General features: G+C 35.5%; 1 protein-coding gene across 3 annotated transcripts; it reads left to right on the top strand.

The window, feature by feature from the left end:
* On the top strand, positions 1 to 6,472 carry LOC107627505 (pentatricopeptide repeat-containing protein At5g48730, chloroplastic). Of its 3 annotated transcripts, none has more exons than XM_021119219.1 (4): positions 1 to 335; positions 1,328 to 1,927; positions 5,078 to 5,190; positions 5,634 to 6,472. In XM_021119219.1, exons 2-4 carry the CDS (start codon positions 1,487 to 1,489, stop codon positions 6,346 to 6,348), a joined length of 1,269 nt encoding a protein of 422 aa, XP_020974878.1. In that variant the 5' UTR covers positions 1 to 335; positions 1,328 to 1,486; the 3' UTR covers positions 6,349 to 6,472. The 3 variants fall into 3 exon arrangements, with proteins under 3 accessions (XP_020974878.1, XP_016185822.1, XP_016185829.1); XM_016330336.2 differs by having other exon boundaries at positions 4,784 to 5,190; XM_016330343.2 differs by having other exon boundaries at positions 9 to 335; positions 1,325 to 1,927; positions 4,784 to 5,190.

Below are 9,252 nucleotides of genomic sequence, written 5' to 3'. Positions count from 1 at the left end.
GGGTCTAAGGATGACACTGTTCACACTTCAAAAAAACATCACTCTTCCCAAAGAAATTCCCGATTGAAAAAACTGCAGAAGGACATGATAGCTCACTGACTTGCAGAAAACCCCTCTTCTTTCTCTCCGTCTCTTCTCTGCACTGCTGCCGGAAGAACCACTGGCGGCGCGCCAGGCACCCTGTCCGACTCCAGTTCCTCCTTCTCCGTCTTCCCTCTCAGCCGTTCTCTGTTGCGTTATCTCTGCCTTCTGCCGAAGCCGCTGCTCGCCACTGTAAGCCGTCGCTCTTCGACGTCGTTGCTCACCGCAGCTGCAAGCCACGGGTTCTCTCTCTGGTTCGTAACTTAGTTTCTGTTCCAGTATTCCCAGCCTCTTTTACATAGGTTCAGTGTTATAATTATAAACCTCGTCATTTGTTGGTTTAAAAACATGATGTGACAATGGCTTTGGTGTTTCTTTTGAGTTTTTAGTTTTTAAGTTCTATGTCTTATGTTTTATGGTGTGTTATGACTTGATAGTTGATATGATGTCTATTTGTTGAATTTACTACTGCTTTTGCTGATTAATTGGATGCCTTATGAGTAGAAAATTGCTTAAATTGATTAGATTTTATATTACGTTTGCAATTTTTGTGCATGTTTATATTTTGTTCATATACATGTATTTTTAGGTAATCCACCATTTCCAGCAACGCATGGCGGATTTTTGACTCGCCGCACCGCCATCGACAATAAAAAACTATGATGCCTCATAGCTTTATAACTTTGATGCTTAGTAATTCCTTGACCTAAACATTATTGTAGGTTAATAAACTTTTTTGGATTTTGTTTTGCAATTGCCTGCTCAAATCAGAATACGCCCTCACTCTGTTTTGGGGGGTGTCTATTCAAGAGTGGGCACAAGCTGTTTGAAGAAATGAATTGGAATGGCAAATAAATTGGTTGTGTAGCAATGATACAATTGCTATATCAGTATAGACCTGAATCTGACATGTGACAAATTTTCTATTTGTTTCTGTTGTGCAAAATGGTAGAGCATATAGTTGCTGCTACGGCTTCTAGCTGTGGTGTTTTTGTTTCATAAATTTTGGGTCTAAAACAAATATCTTCATGTTTGATTTAGGCAAATTTTTGTACTTCATTTGCAATGAGCTAGATGGAATCCACAAGATCCAGAATCAATGATCCACAGTTCCACACACTTTATGCCTATTTTCGTATTAGTTATTTTAGAAATTGAGATTTAATTGTTGTTAAAGTGTTAGTAAAGATATATATTTCAAAATTTAATTTTAAGTTTTTGACTATTTATATTTTTATTTAAGTAGGACCCGGTCAGCTAATTCAACTAGTAACCCATCGGTTGAACCAGTGACCCTAGTGACTTGGTAGTCTGACTGATTCGATCACCGGTTCGGCTCTGACAACTATGCTGTTGATAACCTAGAGCATTGTTGATTGATATATCCCAAAATACTTCAGCGGCAATGTTAATGGCTTCGGTCACTGGCATCTTTTCTCCTTTCCCTCCACCCACCATTAGCTGTCAGCTCGTTTCGAAACCAGCACTAGCCCTAACCCAGAACAAACCAGACCCAAAATCCAATTATTCATCTTCTTCCTCTAGGAAAGCACTGAGCAGTAGCATAAAGGCAGCAACGGAGGGGATGGACGAACGGACGCGAAGGATTGCAAAGGAAGTGGAGAGGCAGAAGGCTCAGGAAGCAAGGGAAAGGAAGGAGATCATGAATAGGAAGATAGCATCGCAGAAAGCTGTGTCGGTTATTCTTCGCAGAGAGGCCACCAAGGCAATAATTGACAGTAGGAGGAGGAAGGGTCCCACCAACCCCAAGAAGCTTCTCCCAAGAACCGTTCTTGAAGCCCTCCATGAAAGGGTCACTGCTCTACGTTGGGAATCTGCTCTCAAGGTGTGGTTTCCTTCTTTCCACTTTAAATTTTTAAATTATTATTATTATATTATTTTAGTAGTTTAGTTTAATGTTGTTGATATGTTGTTTTCTTTGCCTTGTGGATAAATGAGCATCTTTATCAATTATAGTGAGTTGAGTCTTGTGACTTGTGAGGTGAAAATGGAGAGTTGTTAAGGGGGGTAGTATTCAATTGTATTTAAATGGAGGAGTCTACTCTCATGGTTTATTTGAATTGAATATATATAATGCACGAGTACTTCATTTTCACTCACATATGCATACCATGTGTGTCTCGGACTTAAATTTGTGACTAATTTGATTATAAAATTTGTTGCATTAACATATAATGTATCGTATTCAATTCTTGTACCTGTATTTGTGCTATGTAGAATTGAATGATTGTGGAGTTCCATTAGGTCGGTTTTGCCACCTTGTGGAGAAATGTGGTATTGGGTTGTTCTATATGGGTGTCTGTTAGGGTTCTGTTTGATAGAGAATGATATCAAAGACTTTACATCAAATAGATGCTAGGTGTCTAATCCTATCCCATACAACATGCTTGTTAGAAAATTTGTCAGGTGCGTGATTATGCTCCAACCAATTAGTCGAGTAGTGGCGAAAGCTGCACAGTGCGACAAATTTGACTCTTTTCTACTACCAAACCCAGGAAACCTAGTCAATAGAAACTGGCTACGATTGCAGGACACACCTAGCATTCACCAAACAATTGTTCCATAAAAGCATATGTGAATTTGACTTTGAATTTGCCCCACATATAATACACACATTAGGGGAGATAGCCTTATATGGCTTTCAAGGCTGAAACGTGTTATTGGTATTAATTTTATTGAGCACGTCTATCCAATATAAAAGATTTGGCTTTAGCCTTTAGGATGGCAAATGTTTCTATACTCCTCATTTCACAAGGAAATCGAGATGCTTCAATTTAATTTCTTTCATTTTGAAATATATTTGTTTAGGTAAAGTAATATATTAAGAACATTTTCAGAATTTTCTGTTTGGTTAATAAAGTGGCGTTACCATCACTTTGCTGTCTGATGGCAGCTGATGTTGACTGCGGTAGTTGGTGCGGACAGGCGGTAGCCATCGGAGTCAATCAGGGGATGGCAGTTTCTGACAAACAATGGCTTGCAACTAGCAGTTTCTGACAAACATGGTAAAGAAGTGCAGAAATTTTAGTATTCTTTCATTCAAGGTGGAAGTTGAAATCCACGCTTTTGGGGTATAGAAAGTACCTTATAAAAGTACTTGAAATTTTAAAATCCATTTTATTAGAACCCAACATAGAGCTTTTCGTCATACAAATTGACATCTCTTAATAAAAAAGACACCTCCAAAATAACCTCATTAAAAATACTCTTAGAAAGGGGCTGATTTATGAAAAGAGTTCATCAGGATCCTTGTTGCCTTTATAGATGTAGATTGGGCCCGATCCCCTAGAAATAGGAGACCAATTCCTGGATAGTGTGATCTTATTGAAGATGAAAAAAAATTAGTAAATGTTGCTACTTGCTAGATCGGGTCCAGTCGGAGAATTTCTAGCTATGGTTCTTACTTACTATGTGTGAACTTTGTTTGTATCGAGTTGTGGTCTTTATTTCAGTTTTTTAGGGGAGAACCTAAAATATATAGATTGGCTACCAATTCATCTGTTCAATGACTATGGAGATATCATTACCTCCTTTGTGAACTCTTGTAATCAACTAGCAAACATCACCATTTGAAATTAGTACTCGTATATGGGAAAAAGTCGTACTTAGTTACATACATTTTTCGGATGGCATATGATACTTGCTTAGTATTAATCACTCAAACAACTAAGAAAGCCTTTGTCTTCCAACTATCTATTTATTTCTCAAGTGAGACATGGTTCTTAGCTTTGCAAATTAAATGATCAATTGGAATGAGTTTGGTTCTGCTTCTTTTTTTTTGTGGACAAAAAAAATCAGGTTTATTTATTTATTTTTTCTTTTTTACTAACGAACCAGTTTTCATATATTTGTATAAAATTTTAAAATAACAAAATTCAAGATAATCAATTTTAGCTTTTTCTGTGAAAGCTAAACAGAGTAGCAGCTTCATATTAAAATCAATTAAGACACCCAAAAAAAACATCAAATTGTAAAAGTGCTTTTTGAATAATCAAAACCCAATGCACCCTCAGTTGATGCTCTTGCTATATTGATCCTTTACAGATCCTCTGGTACATTCTCTTTGTAGCAAGCTTGGTGCAGATAATGTATATGCTCTAGGCCTCCAGCTTTGTAGAACAGTATATAACGTCTAATTTGAGTTCTTTGTAATACTAATAGTATATTGTAATTAACTAGTCATACGCATACCAAGAAATTTAGCATATTAACTTACCCAACTTTATAGTCAAGGTTTTGTTGTGTAGTTGACACATGATTTCTTCATTGATGCTTCTCTCTCACTTCCTCACACTTACTCATACACACTCACTTAGCGCTTATGCTGCTTTACACAACTATATTCAGTCAATTGAGTAGAGAGGGCAACTGAATCAGTCATCATCCTTCGCTCTTGTGGGACTCGAATCCACAACTACATAGGCTTTTTTTTCTTTGTTCTACCGAGATGAACTAAAGTGAAGGTATTTAGTATTATTTGATTATTATTAACCGAACTCCACGCCATAAGTCAATAGCAAAAAGAAGTCTGAACTAAAGAGCTTCAAGGTATTTAGCCTTATTAACCGAGGAGCCCCCATAAGTCAATAGCAAAGTGAAGAGGGTACAAACCGCCCATAAGAACCATTGTCTTTATTTAAATACTTGATAATCATATCAAAACATTCTTTCATGGTTTCAGATTTTTGAACTGCTGCGTGAACAACTCTGGTACAGACCTAACTCTGGTATATACATCAAATTAATAGTCATGCTTGGAAAATGCAAGAAACCCGAGAAAGCTCGTGAACTCTTTCAATCTATGATTGATGAGGGTTGTGTTTTGGACTGTGAGTCATACACTGCTTTGTTATCTGCCTATAGCAGGAGTGGTCTCTTGGACAAAGCTTTCTCTCTCCTTGAAGAAATGAAGAGTACACCTAATTGTCGGCCAGATGTCCAGACTTATTCAATCCTGATAAAATCTTGCTTGCAGGTTTTTGCGTTTGACAAAGTTCACTGTCTCTTATCTGACATGGCCATTCACAGCATCAAACCTAACACAGTTACTTACAATACCCTAATCGATGCTTATGGGAAGGCAAAAAGGTATAATACTTGGGTGTTTTCTTGTTATAGAATTTGAAAATTTTAAAAGTGCCCAGGCTCACTTTGGCTGCTGCTGATAGAATTCCAAAAGTGATTTTATGAACTACCTGCTTTTCCATCATTTTCTAGATGCAAGCATACAATAGGTAGAGCAATTAAATTTGATTATGATAATTCTTATGGTAGAGTTCCTTCTTTTCAAAAGTTGGTTAAGGTAGCTAAAAAATGCATGGCGGCCTTAACCTTTCCTTTATGAGCTCTTTCACAGTGTTGTTTTTCTGTATTTGAGTATACACTGGTCATTACTACATTCTTCACTTCAAACTAAAACATAGATGAGGGAATTTATTGTTCATTTGTACATTTAATTTTATGAACCTGATGCTGTGCGATCAATTAGTACATTTAAACCTCCTCAATGTAAATTTTCTTGTTTTTTAAAGGTTTTCAGAAATGGAATCAACACTCATGGAAATGCTTGCAGACCGAGATTGCCAACCAGATGTATGGACTATGAATTCAACGCTTCGTACCTTCGGCAACATAGGGCAAATAGAAACAATGGAGAGGTGTTATGATAAGTTTCAAGGAGCTGGAATCCAACCAAATGTTCAGACTTTTAACATTCTCTTGGATTCCTACGGCAAGGCTGAGGACTACAAGAAGATGAGTGCTGTGATGGAATACATGCAAAAGTACCATTACTCTTGGACAATTGTGACCTTCAACATTGCGATCGATGCTTTTGGAAAGGCCGGGGATCTCAAACAGATGGAGTATTTGTTTAGGATAATGCGGTCAGAGAGGATAAAACCAAGTTGTGTCACACTGTGCTCACTTGTGCAGGCTTATGCGCGAGCAGGTAAACTAGAAAAGATCGACGGCGTCCTCCGTTTTGTCGAGAACTCAGATGTTTTACTTGACACCATTTTCTTCAATTGCTTGGTGGATGCTTATGGTAGGTTGGAGTGTTTCGCTGAGATGCGGAGTGTGCTTGAGATGATGGAAAAAAGAGGTTGTAAACCCGATATTATTACATATAGAACCATGATTAAAGCTTATTCATTTAAGGGCATGCATAGTCATGTTAAGGAGCTCAGAGAGCTCATCACGATGGTGCAAAGGCCTCCATTAAAAAGAAAAAAACCTGACTTTTAATGGGAAAATCTATGGATACTTATTTTCCAAAATGTTTGGCTTCATGATGTATATCTATCGCGTTGAATATCTAGAAGCTCATATATGGAATATATCTATCGCGTTGGTGCTTGTTGATACTAAATCTTTATCTGTAAAAACGTAGGAAGAATCGCTCGTACTAGGTATGGTGAATCAATATTTTAGTGCAATGTAGTGATAACACTTAATTGCATATTGTAGAGCGTAAAATGTAGTGATAACACTTTAAGTTTTGCTTATTTTTTTTAATAAGATATTACGCATCACTTGTTGAGTTAGAAGAGGATATTATTGCAGTATATCGATGGTTCCTAAGGAGAGAAGATGACACAGGGAAACATGTGTCTTTCAATTTTTTTAAACAATTAAAGGAATAAAGTATAATTTTTTATTATTAATTTTATAGGTAGAATCAAGAAAAAATATAAGAGAAAAAGCATTTGAAGAGTTAGAAAAAGCATTTGAAGAGTTAGAGATCATACTTTACGTTTTCAATTGTTAAAAAAATTGATAGAATTCATTCTGGATAATGCAGAATACTGGTAGTTGTAGGATTGGAATATGGCTGGTAGTTGTAGGATTGGAATATGGCTGGATCCTTAGAAATATAGATTCCTAACATGGCTAATGTTGCATGAAGCACTTCCATCAAATCATTATCATCAATATCAAAATTTCCCATAAAGTGCGTGAAAACTCCAACTGCTTGAGTATACGATTTTGTACAAATTATTGCAACATAAGGCTTTCTTAATGTTGATGCATATGATACTCAAGACATCTCTTTCTCCTTCACTTCAGTATTGGTATTTGGAATAATTTATAATTGATAGAAAGTAGGATGGATAAACGACTTATTATTTTGTATGTTGAAATGCCAAAAGATTTTCTTGAAGTAGTTATTCTAATATATGCGCACCCATGAACATAGCTGGTGCGAAGAAGTGGAATCTGGATGCAGAATCACTTAAGCAAACGGAGGAAGAAACAACAGAGTAATTTAGCTACCTTAACGTCAATAGAATTGACTTTATTGCTTTCTAAAAATACTACGTGCACACAAAATATCAGTCACCAAGTCATGATTGATTTCTATCACTTTATCATTCTATTTTGAAATATGTGGGTTGCCTTCATTGGTGAATAAATAAAGATGTTTTTGTTAAAATATTTATTGTCAAATGTGTGCACTACTTAACGTGGTTAATTTCTATCATTTTATAGTTGTATTTTGAAATGTATGAGCACCCTTCACTGGTGAATAAATATGTTTTTGTTTGTTTATTTATTGGGAGAACCATCCGCACACTAGTGAATTGAACATCCAATATATCAATTGTTCACATTGTTTAATATTTTCATTGTCTACCTATAGATAATGGTTTTTGTAAACAACAGGCTCTAAAATTGACCCAATAAAGTAAAAACACACCGTACTCCCAAATTACCCACCTAAATCTTAATATTAGGATAACAATCCGATATATCTATTGTTCACATTGTTTAGTATTTTCATTGTTTACCTATACTTTTCTAAAAAATAAAAAAGAGGAGAATTGAATTCAAATCTAATTGATTCGAATGCAAGTAATACAGAGAATTATCATGTGAATGTTATCTGATACACAAATGAGGCATTGCTATATATAGCAGCGAGTGTAACTAATTTTAGAAAGCCTAACTATCCTTGACCTATTCTAACTAATTTGGTTAGAGATGCTTTGTTAGTTGCATCTCTCTTGTTATCCCTCAAACTAAAGGGAGGTTTGTGAATGACCTTGAGTTTACACTTGAATCTATCAAAGACAGCAAAAAATAAAGGCTTTGTGTAAATGTCTGCAATCTGATATGTTCCTAGAACATGAACAATATTCAATTTATGCTGTCCCGGAGAAAATGCAAATTAAGTTCAAAGTGCTTTGTTCGGCCATGCATGATGGGATTAGCTAAAATTTTAGCTACACTTGCATTATCTAGATGATTGGCACACTAGATACATGAATTTGAAGCTCAGATAAAAGTGTTTCCAACTAAATTATTTCTATAGAGGCATCAGTAATGCTATGAAACACAGCTTCTGCACTGGAGCGACTGATCTAGTGTTGCTTGCGATTAGACCAAACAACCAAATTGCCTCGAAAATAAACACAGTATCTTGAGGTAGAGCACCTGCCATCCATACCTGATCCCCAATCAGTATCTACAAATGCGAAAATTCTCAAGTCAGAAGAAAGGTGAAAGAGAATCCCTTGATCTGGAGTGCTAGCATGGTATCTAAGGATACACTTGACTGATTTCTAATGAGTGATCAAAAGGTTATGCATGAATTGGTTGCATTTATTTACAGCGAAAGAAATTTCAGGTCTAGTGACGATGCAATACTATAAAGCACTTACAACACACCTATAATGTGTTGGATTAGTGTATGATTCAGCACCAAATTGAGAGAGCCGTTTTTAAATGATGCCATTGGGTTGGAACTGAGTTTTCATTTTGCATGCCAGTCCTTAAAAGAAGATCCTTAACATATACTTAGTTTGATATAAATGATAAGCACCTGAATTAATTTTGTTGCTTCAATAACAAGAAAATAATTAAAAATACCTAGATATTTTAATGAGAAAATGTTATTCGATTTCGATGTTAGAGATTAGATTTCACACTGTGACACTGAGTATTACTGATGACAAGAATATCATCAACGTATACCAAAACATAAATAATGAGTGAAGAATAAGGAAGGGTCAAAATTTGTATATTTTATTTAAGACTTGAGTATTTAAAGATTATTATTTTTATTAATGATATAATTAAAAATATTAAATTTATTTTATCTTTATTATATAGAATTAATATATTCTTCATTGAAATAAATTACCAGAT

Source organism: Arachis ipaensis, chromosome B01, assembly GCF_000816755.2.
Source record: "Arachis ipaensis cultivar K30076 chromosome B01, Araip1.1, whole genome shotgun sequence".
Taxonomy (NCBI): Eukaryota; Viridiplantae; Streptophyta; class Magnoliopsida; order Fabales; family Fabaceae; genus Arachis; species Arachis ipaensis.
This window is presented reverse-complemented; position numbering and strand designations above follow the sequence as displayed.